Consider the following 18,299-nt stretch of genomic DNA (forward strand, 5'->3'; position numbering starts at 1 on the left):
AGATCATCCTGGATTATTTGGGTGAGCCCTAAATCCAATGACAAGCATCCTTATAAGAAGAGGAGACACAGATACAGAAGGAGAACGCCGGAGCGGAAGGCCATGTGAAGACGGGGCATCAGAGTGATGTGCCTACAAGTCAAGGAATGGCGGGGATTGCCGGCAGCCAGCAGAAGCCAGGGGGAGGCGCGGAACCCATTCTCCCTCAGGGCCTCCAGGAGGAACCAACCCTGCCCACACTTTGCTGTCACACTTTTGGCCTGCTGAACTGTGTGTGAGAGAATCCATTTCTATTGTTTCAAGCCACCCAGTTTCCGCCAGGACCTCCTCAAGTCTCTGAGAATCAGGGAGCCAAAGTTCTATCAGTGAAAACTGCCTCGTGACTCAGGCCACTCACTGACTTCGGGCGGAGCACCTGGGTCAGGTGTGCATACCTGCTACGATCTACCTGAAGGACAGGTAAGTAATTCAAGTTCAAATAACACTATTAGGGTAACGATAATTTAGTACAAAGGTTAACCACACACCTATAATCAGACTGCCTGGATTCGAAGCCAAATTTTCCACTTAGTAACTATGAGATCTTAGCCAAGTCGTTTAACCTCTCTCTGTGTCATTTTTTTTTTTTTTCTGTAAGATGAGAAGAATTCAAGAGATGCCATGACAACAAATATAATGTGGTATCCTAGATGGGATACTTGACCAGAAAAAGGACATTGGGTAAAAACCAAGGAAATCTGAATGAAATATGGACTTCAAATAATAATAATGTATCAACATTGACTTAATAATCATAACAAATGTACCATACAAATGTAAGATGTTAATAATAAGGAATAATAAGGAAGACTGGGTGCGGGGCAGATGGAAGCTGGGTACTAATCTAAAACCATTCTAAAGTGCCAAATTAAATATATATTTTTTTTTTCCTTTTTGTCTTTTTTACTGACCGGTAACAGGATCGCAACCCTCGGTGTCGCACCCATACCGGGGACCGGCAACGGGATCGCAACCCTCGGTGTTGCGCCCGCACCACGCTCAGCCAGTGAGCGGGAACCGGTCTCCACATGGGATCCGAACCCTCAGCGGGAGCGCCACCGCGCTCTCAAGCGGCGCACTCTCCAGTGCACCACCGGGCCGGCCCTAAATATTATTTTTTAAATGGAGAAAGTATCAGTACTTCACCTCACAGCATGATAGAGATTTAGAACAGTGCCTGGTACACTGTAACAGCCATTAACAATTAATGTGACAGCTCTTTAACAATTTCTAGCTATTGTTTTAGGGCTTTTATCAGGACCAAGGAATTCATATTTTCAATATTCCATGAACCAGGCTAAATAATTTTTTTAAGTGAGATGACACTATATTTTTAGGGTAGGATTGTTCAAAACTGTTATTATAACTGTAATTTTGTCTCATTCCAAAGCTAAGTAAAGCCAAACAAAGTAACTAGACATTCTTTCACATCTCAGTGTTTCTTGGTTCTTAGATCTTTTCAAACTATGATTTCTGACTACCATTCTACTACTTGCATGCAGTTCAAATGAACAAGACCTACCTCATTTATCTGAAAAATATGAAAAGAAGAAAGACTTGCAAATTGCAGATATACCTTTGAAACATGTCTTCATGCTTTTTCCCTCCTCTCTGCTACTGGATTCCATTTTTACAAACACCGACATCATATTTTACATTTTTTCTTGGAAAACCAAGCAGGATGAGTTGTAGTGACTCTTTCTTTACCATTTTTGCATCCCACAAAATGGACAAATGACCCATTTCCTAAATATTCACTTTGAGTCCTACAACAGAGAAAGAATCACACTTTTGGTAAAACTGGTCATTGTGAGAAGTAAAGATTTTTTTTCATGAGAATGATGGTGTCAGGAGAGGAAATCCAGATTCAAACAGATTGTTTCCACCTTTCCTGACAACTGCATCCTAAGGTACTGAGAAAGCAGCAACGAAAACAGTTTGGACCAAAATGTGGAACACTTTTTAGCCTGAAGAGATGCTTCTCACCCCAAGAAGAGAATGCCGTTCTCATAAGGGAGCCACTCTCCCAGACCTTCTGCAAGTGAGACCGGTAGATGGACAGACAGGCAGAGGACAGCTGGAGGATGGCTATCGTACCAAAAGGGAACAGGCCAAGGGCAGACACAGGCAGTGTTGGGATCCTCTGCCCAGTGGAGGGTACATCATAGGAAAACAACAGATAGCCGTGCTTAAAATCCATTTCACAAGTGAAACCAGCCTCGGTCATTTAGCACTCATACTGTTGTATCTGGGCTTTTTAAGAAGCCAGGGTCAAGGCCTGGTTCTGAATCTAGAAATTTATAACAGGCCATCACTACCCCACATGCTTTAAAACTATGTCATCATCAAAAACAGAGCTGCCCTCTGGAATTCCCTCAGAAAGAGAATTTTGTCCTGGAAAACCCATCTTGAAAGATCCTCGAATTGGAGGATGGATTCAAAAGACAGCAGTAAACAAATGAATTTTTATCTGGGTTTTCTCAAGAGATCTGGCTACAATATTATCATGAGGCAAATTTTAAAGTTGACTCTGGGTTCTCCTTGACAGTAGGCTAGGTAAAATTTCATTAAAACTGTCAGTGTCATCTATTCTCTCTTCTAGCACTTCTGAAACTATATTAGGTGTAAATGAAGCCCGGGATACCAATAAGAAAAAAGAAAAAAAGCTTTGCCTAAGAAAATAGTTTTTTGTTTAATTGTTAAACAAAGGTAAGCAATTTTCTTCCCTGTGGCACCTCTTAATGTGTTTAGTAGGTTATATAAATTAGGAATTTCTGATGGGGGGATTGAATCGTCTATATTAAAGAAACTATAGGAACATTTTATTATCAGGGCAAGGATCAACAGCTCTCTTCAGATCACAGTTTGGGAAACCGTGCTCTCTCTTCAGCAACATACACAAAAATAAATTATTCTGTCAGTTGAGTTAACATTTAAATCCTGTCTTCCTTATCCTTGATTGCCTAAAGTTTAGGCCCTAAACCATTTCAATACTTACACTGTGCAACAAATATCCAGTAATCCACCAAGGTCTGATCAGGACTGACAAGCACATTTTCCATGCTATTGGGTATTACCCTATTGATGCCCAAGATAACTTAATTTCATCAACTTATAAGGAACGTTTGACACCTACCCCCCAAAAAAACCCTCCCCAAATATTTGCAGCTAACAGCAATTTTCTCCTATCAATAAACTTTTATCATATGTGTTTTGGTTGAAACTTTAAAACTTTGAACTCCTTGATATAAAGAAAACGATCACTTCCTTATATTTGTAAATGTTGAAACTACTGTTGAGTCTGTAGCTGCATCATGCCTCAGTTGAAACCCCTGTTACACTCTCAACAGCGAGAGGGCACTGAGAAGAGGGCACTAGGACTAGCTGCAAACCCAGATCCACCCCGAGTAGACAAGTGGCAGCAGAGACGGCAGGACAGGCAGGTGATTTTCATACTCAGTCTCTCACATCTGACGGCTTACTGGAGCCACTTTTTGTCTGAAAGTTATTATGCCCAACAATATATAGATTCATTACTTCTGTTGTGGTGTAAAAATCCAACATACCATCTTTAATTAAATGCCAGCCGAATTTGCTTTTAAAGGCTTTTCTTCTTTCTCTTCTTCCAATTCTTGAGACATCACCAGGTTAATGACATTTTGATTAGCTTGTTAGAATAATTTATTGTTTATCCTTTTTAACAGTTACGGTGTTCACATCATACAGTCTTTTACTGGATTTTGTGTAAACTTACTGATAGGATTCAGTGAGTGGGCAACAGAAACAATCAGAAAAGTCCATAAAACGGCAGTTAAAAGCAATAAATCCTCCACAAACCTCCTCCAGCATGCTGCTCAAACATAATCACTGGCTGCCAATTCAACCAACTTTTTAAAGGATAGCAACCTTCTCTTACTGTTGTAGCTGCATAAATTGCATCTTTAAGGTCAAGAGAAGTCTGAAGTCCTTCCACTTTGCAAGATTTTTTTTTTTTTTAAGTAAAAATGCCCATCTCACCTGCCTTCTAAAGGTGGCCTAATGAGGGATATATTTTTAAAAATCTGTTAGGGGAGATTTTTTTCCTTTCAAAACTTACCTCAATTAGTCTACCAGTACAGCTAGAAATGACTACAGGACCATGGAGATTTTCCAGGTTTTCTTTTGCTCCCCAAATGCAAAGTCATGGGGAATTCCAGAATAGAACATGCCAGCTAATCAGGCGCTCCCTGGACTGAAGGAATGTTAACATGGGCATGGAAATAGTCTCACCATAGAGCACTTCCCTGCAGAGTGGGGACCTTTCTGGTTCTGCCACAGAGTGCCTTTTTCAGAGTTATGAATCCTCATCACTCTATGGGCTATTAGAGTGGATTAGAGCTCACTATTACTTTGGTGGTGGGCAAACGTTAGACCATGTCTCTTTGACAGAGCTGGAGAAACCTGTTGGTGATGGTGGGGTATCAGGCAGGGGCCTCCATAACTCTTGGAATTATCCCTGATCCCTTGGTTTCTCTCCCTTTCCATGAGCGATCCATTCGTAAATCCTGTCTTCCTTGGAAGTATATCCAGAATCCAGCCACTTACTACCTTCCTTGCTTCCACCATAATCCATGGATCATCTCCAGCTTCAACAGCTGAAATAGCCTTTGATAGGCCTCCCAGCACAAAACTCCAAAAATCTTCCCATCTCACTCAGAATTCATATTCAGAGTCCCGACCATTGTCCTGACAACTGTCCCCCAAGCCCTCCCTGATGAGCTGCCCCATGGCCCCGTTGTCTCCCTGGCCTGTCTCCTATTTCCTCTTGGACTCACCCACTCCAGCCTCACTAGCCACCTTGCTTGTCCCCAACCACCCTGCCCTGGGGGCCTTGTACTTGATCTTCCCACAGGCTGGACTGCTCTTCCTCCAGACAACTACGCCACACTCCCTCCTTCATCTCCCTAGGGCTCTGCCTAAATGCCACCTTGGCAGAGAGGCTTCCCTGGCCACCCCACCTCAGCCACTCTCTGACCTCTTACCTTTCTTTATTTTTCTTAGCTCTTATCACCACCCCACGTCTTTATTTTTGTCTCTCTGACTGGAAGGCAAACTCCATGAGGCAGACATTGCCAGTTTTAATCAACACTGTTCCCAGAACAATGCCTGGCACATAGTAGCATCTCAATAGATAGATGCTGCTGAGTGTGTGAGTAAATGGATCAGAATCCTTGTTTACTAGTCACACCACTGCCCAATAATTGCAGCCCCATGAGTAAGAGACAGTACTTATCAGAAAAAATATTTGTTCAAAACCAAGGAATCCTAACCCTTGGTTAGATTTCTTGAATTATCTTTTTTTAAAAAAAGATGAAAGAATGCAAGCTGTGGATGAGCGAATCACTTGGAGTCGATGTCTGTTCACGTGGACCTCCTGCCCTGACCTACCTGTGCTGCACGGATAGGAAATAAGGAGCAGAAAGAGTCTAGATCTCAGAGTCGCCTCACAATAAATTCATATTCCCTGGTATTTTCTGGAAAGTCTCGTCTTTGGACGTATTCCACAAACTAAAACACAGAAGGAGCTCGGTTCTTTTAGACTTCAAAAGAATTTCCAAACCCTGACGTGAGTTGGCTTCTCAGGCAGGACGAACGCACAGGACCAGCTGCCTTTAACTAGCAGAGTGATGCTGAGCTCCAGTGTGGGCTGGGGGTGGTGGGCATTGTGAAGTCCAGAGGGTGGCTGCAGCTCAAGGACCAGGAGTTAATCCTGAGTCATTTCCCGGCCACAGGAAATGCCCATGACCGTCCTCTCTTGAACTCACTGCCAGGCCTGGCTCCTGACCAGCGGTTTCAGTCTCCCCTGACAGGCCAGGCAGCATGTGGTGTTTTGTTTTGTTTTAAAAAGATTGGTACTGGACTTTAACCAGAGAAGAGATAAAAAGGGACTGCACAGTCCAGGACTACATCTTTGTCTCATTTTTGATGGTGAACAATCCACAAGATGAACAACAAACAGAACCAAAAGGAGATAGATAGCTAGATACAGAGCTAGAGCTGGAACGAAAGGTCTGGAGATAGAGACACATACATACTCTTAAAGTTCCTTGTAGAATTCCATTTGTTGTTGGCAGCTTTCTTAAGACTGTACGAACATCTCTCATCTACCAGGAGGCAGTTTGCACAGTGGTTCTGGACTCAGGTTGGAGGGCAGCGGCCTGTCTCCAGGACTCTTCTTCCTCAGCAGCAGTGTGATTTCAGGCAGGTTGAATAGATTCTCTGTGCCTCAGTTTTCTTATCTGGTAAATGGAAGTAAAATAGTCCCCTTTTTTATAGGGGTTTTGTGGGAACGAAATAGGGCAATAATAAAATGTTTAACGGTGGCTGGCACTTGGTAAGTGCTCCATAAAGCAACCGAGGGCAGTCTTATGGGATGCAAGAGCTTTTCTTCCAAGGTGAGGTTTCAACATTGCATGCTCAGTCTGCATAAAGAGCTGAGCTCTGAGTAGGAGACTGTCAAGAACCTTGAAGGGCCTGAGCTTTTACCTTACTTGCAAGCTCATGAGTTACCTTGTCACAGATTCATGGATACCGGCAGAGATATGAGATGCCTGGGTCAGAGATAAAGGACTTTATAATCACAGCAATAGCAATGACCAGAGCATCAGCACTTTCTTTTGCCAATTCCCCAACCCCAACTCCTATAGGATGGCACAAAAGGGAAGAGGTGTCACCTGCATATGCAGTGGGGCTATGTTACAAGAGAGGAACCCTAAGTTTAGTGCACCCGAACCGTTTATAATGGGCAGTAAGCATCACTGCTCTTTGTTCTGGAGGGTGACACTATCTCTATCTTCCCAAGCTATACACAAATCTGCTCCTTAATTTGGAAATAGACTCTATCTCTATCTTCCAAAGCTGTAAGAAATTTCCCTTTGCCCTCAAGAAAGACACTATCTCTATCCTCCGAGGCTGTTCATTTGATAAACATCCTTGAAAAGATAGTCCAGAATAAAGGCAGTCAGTGCCTCTGTTTGTAAGATGAGCAGAAATATGACAGAAACTTGGAGAATTGCCTTTCAACAAAGAAAGGTTCCTTTTAAGCAAGATGGAATGTTCTTTACATAACACCTTCCTTTACTGGATCCTCCTCCTGGCCTTGAAATCTTAGCAGGCCTCAGGGCTGTCCTCAGAGCCCCTCTCTATCTGCATTCGCTTCCTTGGGGATCTCATTAGCCTTGTATCTTTAAATACTATCAGTCTCATGTCTTTAAATCTGTGAGGATGATCCCAAATTTACAGCTTACACTTTGACATTGCCCCCATTTCCTGACTTAGATATCGAACTGTCTGTATAACATCTTCGCTTGGTTATCTTCTAGGCATCTCAAACTTATTAGTTTCTTCATTCTCTTCCTCCACATGAAACTTGCTCCCTCCCCAGTATAACCCTTCTTAGTAAAGAGTATCATTCACTCTGTTGCATAAGCCAAAAACCTCTTTCTTTCAGATCCACATCCAATCCATAAGCACTGTCTGTTTCCAAAATATATCCTGAATCTAACCACCTCCCTCCCTACATCACCAATACCCTAGTCCCAACCACCTCTGTCTCTGTCCTCAACAACAGCCATAAATTCCTATCTTGCCCCACATACCTTCCAATCTTGCCCTTAAACATCATCTTGATCTTATACATCATAACTTCCACAGCAGCCAGAGTAATTTTTTTATTTTTAATTTTTTAATTTTTTTAAGTTTATTAATATATATATTTTTTACATTCTATGATGTTGTTACGGAGCAGTTGAGGGGAAAGGGGAAGGCAATATGGTGGGAGAAGGAGGAAAGAGGAGGGGCAGGGTTGATGCCCCCTCATTCCTGCAGAGGAGACCAGGGGGCTTCCAGTGGTGGCTTGGTCATTGCTGGGCTGGTTGCAGGTGTTGGGGGGCATGGCTGAGGCCCGAGGCCCAGAGTAAATTATTTTTAAATGTAAATTAAATATCTTTCCTTTGCTTTCAACCTTCCAATGACACTCTAACATGTTTAAAATAAAATTCAAGGTCAAGACTACATATGATCTGACCTCTGCTTCCAAACCTGACCTCCTTCCCTTTCCCTTTCTGCACTCCTCTTGCACTTGAAAGTGCCTAGCACAGCGCTGCCTCAGGGCCTTTTCACTTTGCTATGTTACCCGAGTCATCTAGGGTTTTGTTAGATGTCAGTTAATCAGAAAAACCCTCCCTGACTATCCTAAATAAAGTAACACACCCTCTGAGCCCCTCTTTCCTTTTATTCAACTTTATTATATTCCGTAGCCCTGATCACTGCCTGATTTTAAGAGTCTGTCTTTCCCCCACTGCCCTTCAGCCTAGAATGTATGCTGCATGAGTCAAGGTCTTGGTTTTGTCCACTGACATAGCCTCTGATTCAAGAATGACATTTGACACAAAGTAGACAGTAAGTACTTGTCAAATGAATGGGTGAATGAATGAAATAACAGCTAATATTGAATAAATGAATGGAGGCAAGTTCAAGGACACAGATAATTTGTGCCCCAATCTATCCTCTTCAAGTTAAATCTACTGATTGCATACAACTGCAGTTTTCTCTCTAAAGTCACATCTTCCAACTCTTTAATAATTCTGGATTCTCACTGCGGGATTCTTGCCACGTTTTTCCAGGTTCTTGTGTATAACGGAGCTCAAAATTGAACATAAGCTTTTGAGAAGAACCTAAGCAGTCTATAATTAGTTTTTCTCTCTTTATAGGTTTCACACTCTTGCCTAGAAATACACCTTTAAAAGTTAATCTCCTAGGATATAAGCCCAGCCACAAAGAAGCCAGTCTAAGGTCAGGTCAGTTAAAAGATTGACAAAGTGAATATGTGCAGTTTCTACAAATCCCAAAACACCTTCCTGGTGTTTTTTGGGGGTAAAAATACAAACAATCTCATGAAGTTAGTCATAGCTTGTATACATTTTGAATTGTCACTCTTTCATTTAATGAATAAATACCTCCTATGTGCCAAGTCATGAGCTAGAGGCTGGGACAGCACCTTGGAAAGAGAACTTGGTTCCTACCCTGAGGGACTCAGAATCTGGGGCACCATTTTTTCTATTTCCATTATTGTTGTTGTTTTGAGTCTATTTAATTTTGATGTTATTTGATTTTCATGTATTATATTTATTTCCAATATCACTTCTTAAATAAGAACTCTAAACTTATAGAAAAATATCTTTCATTCAATTTGAAAAATAAGAAAACACAGTGTTTTGCTTTCCCTAGCCTTCCTTCTAATTTGACTGTAAAATAATAAATTTTATTTTTCAGAGTTCATTTTAATTTTCTGCGAAGGATTTACCAATGAAATACAAAAATCTCAGGTATTTTCATTTAGCTCATTTTTTTTACTCTCCTTACATAAAAGGATATATACCTGTGTTTTATTTAACATCTTTACTGTGTATATTAAATTTAAATTTTTTTAGAAACAATCATATTTCCATTGCTCTTTTGAATTTTATTGATCAATATTTTACTAAAGATATTAACTTTCTCTAGGATGCAGAGAGACCAATAGAATTTACACAAAAATTTCTACTGAATGGATTTCCCCACCTTCTTGGTGATTGTACACCTGCCTTCCTTATAAGGAGAACAAGGAAGTAAATCATGTTGAAGTTGCTTTTAAACACAGCTTTTCTTCTTTACCTGTCCAGGTAACCTCTGTTTTCATTTCAGTCTTAATGAAAACTTTTAAATTTACATCTCAAGTTTCTTTTCAAAGCAGTGTAAGTAGTACTTAAAATTTTACAGTGCAAGAACGAAAGAGTTTAATGATATTCAGCTTTGGACTTGTACCGTTGAAGGTAATTCATTTTTTAATCTGTCTGCACAGCAAGAACTGAAACGAATGGGGATTGAACTGCTTTGCCTGTTCTTTCTATTTCTAAGAAGCAATGATCGCGTGCAAGGTAAGACCTGAGTTCTGTGATATATTGCTCTCGTGGTGTGCTTGACAAACCTGTCATTTGATTCAGAAACTAAATCTAAAGTCATTTTTTATTTGATCTGTTCAATTGTTCTTTTGCTACTGAGCGAACACTTTAAGATATTACAAGTAAACACAGGGCTGTTCCCACAGTGAATGCTCTAAGCTTAAGGTAAGTAAATAGAGAGGTTGCACAGGCATTTCAATGAGGAGAATTAAACAACATTACTGAACAATAGGACTTCTTAATGCCATAATGACAAGCATTTCAGAAACTTTTCTATTTTATTATACCAGCCTTCTACTTATAAGTAATAACCTTGAGAGGAAAAAAAAAGATTTATTTCAAAAACAGAAATACCACATTTAGAGAGAAGTATTTTTTAATGGGGGCAAATAATTTTTAAAAATTATATTGGCAGATACTGACTAAAGCTAATAAATAGGATGATCCTGTATTTGTGAATATTTAGATATTTTCACATTTTGACAAAAAAAAAGAATGCTAATTTTTTGGCTTATAAGACCTACATTTTCAGTGTGGTAGATGTAAAATATAAACTTATATGTAAACTGCTAACATTTTGAGAATTGGTCTTTGAAGACTGAAATAAGCATTGATATTGTTTTGTTCAAGTTATTTAAGAGCCATAGTCTCATAAATGGAATGACTGGAAGTATACTTAATTCCTTGTGTCCTGCTGGGTTTAAACATAGGTGGCTGTGCCTTGGGAGGTGCAGAAACCTGTGAAGACTGCTTACTCATTGGACCTCAGTGTGCCTGGTGTTCTCAGGAGGTAAAACAAATGGCCTCAACATGTTTTTAAAAACTGTTTGCAGTTACACATATGTTAACTTTCTCAGTGATAGCTCTGATAGTGTCCTGTTTTCTGTGGGGTTATATGAGTCAAACAAATAAGAAAAGGAAAATGTAAGTATTAGTGGATCACGTGACTACTTTCAAAAACAATTGTGGAAGGAGTGGATGTCAAATTATTCTGGAAAAATACTTAACTCAGGATTCTTAATTAACCTGGTTCCTTCTCTTATATTACAGCCATTTCTAACTGGTTACCTGTAAAATATTGAGGTTGTCTGGATAATCAAAGATAATGGAGATGATATTTTCTGAAGTTAAACACATATTTGATGTCAATATCATAGTTGTATTCCATCTGGGAATCAGGATCCATCCTGAACCACTGCTAAGTTCTAAGAGAAGTGTTCTAGGTTTAGGGTAAACATTACTGTTCAGACATTACTGAGTTCTTTTCAAAATTACATTTTCATGAGCTCAGTGACTCTGTACCACCTTGATGACAAAGCCCAAAACAGACATTCCTTATTTGGTCAAACTGAAAACTGTGTAAAAGTAGTATGAAGATGATTGGGAAATATATAACAAGCCATCCTAAGTCACCGCCTGTCCTGTGACACTGTAGAGCAATCTGTAAATGATTCATGGTAAGAAAGAGATGCATTAGCTCTCTGTATTTTAAAATAAGTCTCCACCTACTGGATCTCATAAAGAGAAACTAAACACAAATGAAAGCATACAAATGCCAAATTCAGCAAGAGCTGAGTAGCATGCTCAAAGGGAAACAAACCTAGACACCCAACTCAAAACTAGGCTGTGACTGTTAAATCCCAAGTTCCAAGATGAGTATGTATCCATGGGGAGCAGTCTCACAGACAAGAGCACAAACCCAGCTCACTCCCCTACTACTGCCTTGACCAATGTGGCCACAGACAAAAGTTCAAGGCAATCGTGCTTTTCTGAGCTCATGTATCAAAAGCAGGATAGAGAATATACAAGGAGGGAAAAACCCATATGATTTTTGGAAGTTGACTCCCTGAAGAAGATAACATTAGTTTCATGCCAAAGACATAAAACAACAAATCAGTCTAGAATTTTTACTTAAATGAATTTTTTAGCATTCATTTAAGAGAGCTTCCTAAATTACTGCTGATAGTTTTACTTGTGGATACTTGGTAGCCAAATTATTGTCAAATTTTAAGGCCAGGTTATTCTAAGAGGCCACTCTAATAGTAGAAGTAGTTATCAGCATATAAGTTGAGGCAGTTGGAGCAAAAAGGAAATCAGGCTTCTTTAGGGCAGATAGAAAATAGGTTCCATGTTTATCACCACCTCTGATCTTTCAGCAAAGGCTATAACTACAGGTGACAGCAGTGATACTGTGTTAAGAATGATTCTGAGGCCTTGTCCAGACAGTTTGCCTTGTTTACATGGTAGGAAGTTATAGAGTTTGCCATGCCTGGCCTAGAACCTCAAATATGCACAGGCCTGACTGATGCTATTCTCAAAAATGATGCTGTTCTCAGAAATGATATTCTCAAAAATCAATTTCAGAAGAAATGTAACTTTCTTACTTGGCGAAAAAAGCAAGAGTGGCTTAGAATTCTAAAGGGTAAGGAGAAAACACAAGCAAGTCTGTTTGTCTCTCAGCATGAGAGTCAATGGGTCTCAAGATCAATTTTGCCTAGTGTCTCCCCAGCTTTAGAGCAGCCCTGACTATCAGATAAGACAGGTATTTATCTCTTGGTCCATTTCTCTGTTCTGGGTGTTCCAGAATTGGAATGGCCACTTTTTTGTTGGAAAACACTACATCTCACTGTCCCCTGCTACTCAGGTGCATCTGAAGGGCTTGGGAAACTCCTGAGTCCTACACAGAGAAGCAGGCTTTTAACCCATCTTCTCTTTTATTTCCCTTCCTTACCTTCAGATCTTGGAGAAAGTTGTATAAGACCTTGAACACTTTAAGACACTGAGTTTAAAGTCCCCAAGAAATCAATTTTAGTGAAGTAATGCTGTAATGTAAGGATAACACACCAGTGAATAAAACTGGTACAGAGCGCTAGATGGAGAGAAGTCACAATCCTTGCCCTTTAGGAATCCAGAGAAAAATCTCTTTGTCACTGGATTTGGAAATAAACACACTGGAGTGCTTGAACTGTCCTAGTATTCCACAAACCTACAGGTTGTTCTGAACAGATAAATTCACAGGATGACTGCAACTCTATGAACTCAAATGTTTCAAGGACCTGGTCATAGCACTGAAGAAACTTTAAAGAACTGAGCTATTTAAAAAAAAAGTTACATGAATTCAATTGAATATAATTAAAAGGAGACTCCACTTTTGCTCAGAATTTTACCGGCAAAACTCTCTGGTTATTTGGCTATAACTTAATTTTGGACCTACAATTAATGTCAGGTTTTATGGGAATATGATATGTGTACTATGGCAAGTTACTTAATTAGCAAAGCATGTAAAAAACTTTAATTGCTGGTATCTTATAAAGATTTGCAGATTTGTCTTCTTTTCCTCCTTATTGTTTTTTTTTTTTCTTTTTTAGAATTTTACCCATCTATCTGGAGTTGGTGAAAGGTGTGATACCCCAGCAAATCTTTTAGCTAAAGGATGTCAATTAACCTTCATCGAAAATCCTGTCTCCCAAATAGAAATACTTAAAAATAAGCCTCTCAGTGTAGGCAGACAGAAAAATAGTTCTGACATTGTTCAGATTGCACCTCAAAGCTTGATTGTTAAATTGAGACCAGGTATGTTATGATTTCTTAACAGAAGAGTTACCTCTCTTCTGTATTGGCTCATGTAAATGAATCTAACATCATGTATGTAATACTGCTATCCCACTAATATATATTGCACTATATTACATATCACTGATTATTATGACTCCAATTTCTCATTCTTAAGGAACAGAAAATTGTTAGGCTAACGCTTTTCTTTATTCGCATGGGTCACTTGCACCCCAAATATGCAACTAAGAAATCTCTCTAACAGTAACCATGTGAATTACTCAAATATTGTTACGACTTACTTCTCATTTCCTCAAGGGTTGTAATGTAAATTTAAACTCCCCTTTATTTGGTTCTACTTTTCTAAAACGACACACACAGAAATTCAGCTTATCTTCCATCTAAATGGATGCGAGTTCTCCCAAGGACATATAAAATATCCTAACTTACACCTCCTTCAGTAGCTCTAAACTCACTGCTGAAAGATTTCCATGGGCTTGCTCATTTATAAACTTTACCACATAGTCCATGAAATCATTAAGTATCTTCAATAAGTTCTTATTGAAATGAAATAGCCGGCGGGCCCAGCGATTGGCCAGTCGCACAAAACTCTCGGTGTGTTTCATGGGTTTGCTTCCCCGCTGGGCCTTCGCAGGTGCAGAGCAGACCCTGCAAGTGCACGTCCGCCAGACCGAGGACTACCCGGTGGACTTGTATTACCTCATGGACCTCTCCGCCTCCATGGACGACGACCTCAACACAATAAAAGAGCTGGGCTCCCTGCTTTCCAGGGAGATGTCTAAATTAACTAGCAACTTTAGACTGGGCTTTGGCTCTTTTGTGGAAAAACCTGTTTCCCCTTTTATGAAAACAACACCAGCAGAGATCGCCAACCCTTGCAGGTAAGTGAGTGACTCTCTGGCGTCTCTGCGCGCTGATTTTCGGTAGAGATAACCCTCCGGGGCTGCACTTGCCAGGAGCTGGCTCCCTCCCTGGCGTTTCCGCTGCCTCTGGTTGGATCTCAGCAGTCCTCTCGGTCGCCGAGGCTGTGTGGAGCCAAAGTGAGGCCGCCTTAACTACGCAGCTCTGACCTTGGGTCCCTGCAGCATCTGCTGCCCTGCGTAGGTCAGAAGGTGGCAAACTAGGGTTTGTGTTCTGCAGACAAGGGGACCAAGTCTTGCACTGTAGGTTCCACTGGATTGTGCCCAACCCCAGCGCCTTAGCGACCTTCTATCCGCAGTGACCATGAGTTTCTGAGGCTGTTTGACAATAACGCAGAGTCTTTCTTCACTACAATGACTTCTGCCAAAATAGTAATTTTGGCAACTTCCGTTGACATACTTTGGGAAAGGTCGGTTTCTCTTATTGCTTGAAGAAGGCCTTTGCAGTCTTCACTCTTTCTTCACTACAATGACTTCTGCCAAAATAGTAATTTTGGCAACTTCCTCTGACATACTTTGGGAAAGGTCGGTTTCTCTTATTGCTTGAAGAAGGCCTTTGCAGTCTTCACTGCTGTTAAATTCAGTAGGAAATGAGTCAGTGACTCCATTATAAGAAGCTGTAACAAGCTTTTAAAACCATGTATTTTGCAGGTGATGGTCAAGGGCACGTTGCTTTGCGATGGCTTACCTGTACAGTCAATGACCTTTTCAAAATCAAACCATTTAATATCATATTGAAAAAGAGCTACCATTTGCTCCGTGCCAGACCCTGTGCTGAAGGTTTTACATAAATGACCTCATTCAATCTTCATAATAAGAGCAGTTAAAGCAGGTTTCATCATCACTATACTCACAGGAAGTAACAGAGGCTCTAAGAGGTTAGTAATTTGCCAAAGGCCACATGACTAATCAGTGATCTGTACCAAGATCTAGTTTGGTTCAAAACCAAGCCCTTCACTACTATGCATCTAGTAGGTATAGAATGACTTTCCAAATGTATATTAACTTTTAATACTTTTATACACCAAACGTATCAATCTCTATAAAAGACAAAGAACTTTTATTATATCATTTAAAAACATTTCATTGTGGTTCCCAATTATAACCTAACATAGCTAAAAATAATTTAATCATGGAGGGGATTTACCACTGATTGTAACTCTTAGGAAGTGTGTTTGGTTGCAAGTATCAGAGACTGGCTTAAAAAGGTACAGATTTTTTTCTGTCTCTCACATAAAGAAAGTCCAGAAAAAGGCAATTCAAGGCTGGAATGGCAAGTGCACTGACATCGGGGATCTTACGGCCTTTTTTCTTTCTGCTCCACCATCTTTGGCACTTGGATTTTATCTTCATGGTCCAAGAAGGCTGCTGGGGCACTAATCACTTCTTTATTACCGGTAGGAAGAAAGGAGGAAAAGAGGAGCAGATCAATAAAAGGCAATGTCTGTCTTCCCCCACCCCCTTTTTAAGGTGTAATTGGCATACACTAAAATGCACACATCGGAAATGCTCAGTTTGATGAGTTCTAATAATTGAATATATCAATGTAATCAGTACCCAAAACGTGATGTGGAACATTTGCATCACCTCAGAGAGTTCCCTCATGCTCCGTTACAGTCAATTCTATTTCCTCAGAGGCAACCACTTTCCAATTACTATCATTTAGATTGGTTTTGCCTATTCTTGGATTTCATATAAATGGAATAATGTACTACATACCTTTTGTGTCTGGCTTCTTTTGCTCAACATAATGTTTTTGAGATTTATCTATGATTTTGCGCGTATCAGCAGGCTGTTCCTTTCTGTTTTAAATAATACTCCATTGTGTGGATTTACTACATTTTGTCTATTCATTCTCCCAGTGATGGACATTTGGGTTGTTTCCATTTTTTGGTTATCATGAAAAATGCTGCTATGATCACTTTCATATACATCTTTGTATGGATGTATGTTTTTATTTCTCTTAGATACCTAGACTTGAATTGCTGAATTCTATAATAAATGTACATTTAATTTTTTAAGAAACTACCAAACTATTTTCCAAAGTGGAGGTACCATTTTGCATTTCCAACAGCAGTGTGAGAGGGTTCCAGATATTCCACATCCTTGTAACTCTTCTTGTTGTCAGTCTTTTTAGTGTTAGCTATTCTAATATGTGTGCAATAGTAACTCATTGTAGCTTTAATTTGCATTTCTTTAATGATAAATGATGTTGCACATCTTTTCATGTGTTTGCATTCTTATTTCTTATTTTGTGAAGTATCTTTTCAAATCTTTTACCCAGTTTTAAAAATTAGATTGTTTGTCTTATTATTGTGTTATAAGAGTTCTTTATGCACTCTGGACACAAGTTCTTTGTCAAATATGTGTTCTGCAAATATTTTCTCCCAGTTTGTGGCTTGTATTTTTTATCTTTCTAGCAATGTATTTGGTCAAGCAAAAGTTTTAAATTTTTATGAAGTCCAGTTTACCAACTTTCAATTTTATGGTTAGTGTATTTTTTTTCATAAGAAACCTTTGCCTACTCTAAGGTCACAAAGATTTATCTTACGTTTTTTTCTAGAAGATTTATGGTTAAATCTTTTATGTTTAGGCCAGTGATCTCAAATTAGCTTTTGAAATGAGAAGAAAGGTCTAGGTTTATCTTTAGTTTCCATACTAAGTTGTTCTAGGACTATTGGTTAAGCAAGACTTTTTTTTCCACATTGAATTATTTTGATTTCTCTGTTTAAAAGCAATTGACCGTATATGAGCAGGTCTAATTCTGGATACTCTATTCAGTTCTATTCTGTTTCATTGATCCATTGACTATATCCCCTTGTAACACTAATGCCTCACTGTATTGCTTACAATAGCTTTATAAAAAGTCTTGGAAACAGGAGTGTAAATCCTCCAACTTTGCTCTTTTGTTTTGGCTATCCTAGGTCCTTTGCATTTCCATATAAATTTTAGAATCAGCTTGTCAATTTTTTCAAAAAATATGCTGAGATTTTGATTGAGATTGCACTGAAACCATGGATCAATTTGAGGAGATTGGACATCTTAAACATATTGAATCTTCTAATCATTTCACATGACATATATCTGCATTTACTTATATCTTGTTTAATTTATCTGAGCAATGTTTTGTTATTTTCAGTGTAGAAATCTTGCACATCTTTTGTTTTATTTATTCCTAGAGGTATTTTTTAAATTTCAGTTTCCAATTGTTTGTTGTTACCATGTAGAAATGCAGTCGATTTTGCATATTCACTTTGTATCCTGCAACGTTGATAAATTGTCTCCTCAGTTCTAGTCTTTTTGCAGATTCCTTAAAATTTCCTATGTACATCATCATGTCATCTGTGAATAACATCTTCTTCCTTTGTAATATCTATGCCTCGTCTTTCTTTTTCTTCACTTATTGTGCTGACTAGGATCTCCAGTGCAATTTTAAACAGAAGGAGTGAGAGAGGACACCCTTGTTATGCTCATGATGTTAGCCGGGAAGCTTCAATGGGTCACTATTTAGTATGTTGTTAGCTAGTGGTTTCTTTGGATTCCCTTTATCAGATCAAGGAAGTTCCTTTCTATTACCTTTCTATTACTTGTTCGTGGGGTTTTTTTAATTGTAAGTGGAATTTTATTGAATTTTATTTCCCCAATTTAAGGAGTTTTGCCAGAAGTTTTACCCAACACCTTAGACTTGCATCTCACTGGCCAGGACTTAGTTACATACCCACGGCTAGCTGCAAAGGAAGCACATTGCTTCCCCTGCTCCCCTCCCACCCTCCCCACCCTCCGCCTC

At 39.4% G+C, this 18,299-nt stretch overlaps 1 protein-coding gene across 1 annotated transcript in view; it reads left to right on the forward strand.

Annotated features, from left to right (window-relative positions):
* Positions 1–9,934: 9,934 nt before the first annotated feature.
* Positions 9,935–18,299, forward strand: part of LOC103610393 (integrin beta-6-like) — a gene marked incomplete at its 3' end in the record, with an annotated part of 25,218 nt that continues 16,853 nt past the window's right edge. The window contains exons 1-4 of the mRNA XM_008594569.1: positions 9,935–9,995; positions 10,730–10,809; positions 13,388–13,592; positions 14,227–14,473. Of these exons, the coding sequence (XP_008592791.1) occupies positions 9,935–9,995; positions 10,730–10,809; positions 13,388–13,592; positions 14,227–14,473 (593 nt within the window). The remainder of the gene's footprint in view (positions 9,996–10,729; positions 10,810–13,387; positions 13,593–14,226; positions 14,474–18,299) is intronic.

Source organism: Galeopterus variegatus, unplaced genomic scaffold (genome assembly GCF_000696425.1).
Source record: "Galeopterus variegatus unplaced genomic scaffold, G_variegatus-3.0.2 Scaffold11078, whole genome shotgun sequence".
Classification (NCBI taxonomy): Eukaryota; Metazoa; Chordata; class Mammalia; order Dermoptera; family Cynocephalidae; genus Galeopterus; species Galeopterus variegatus.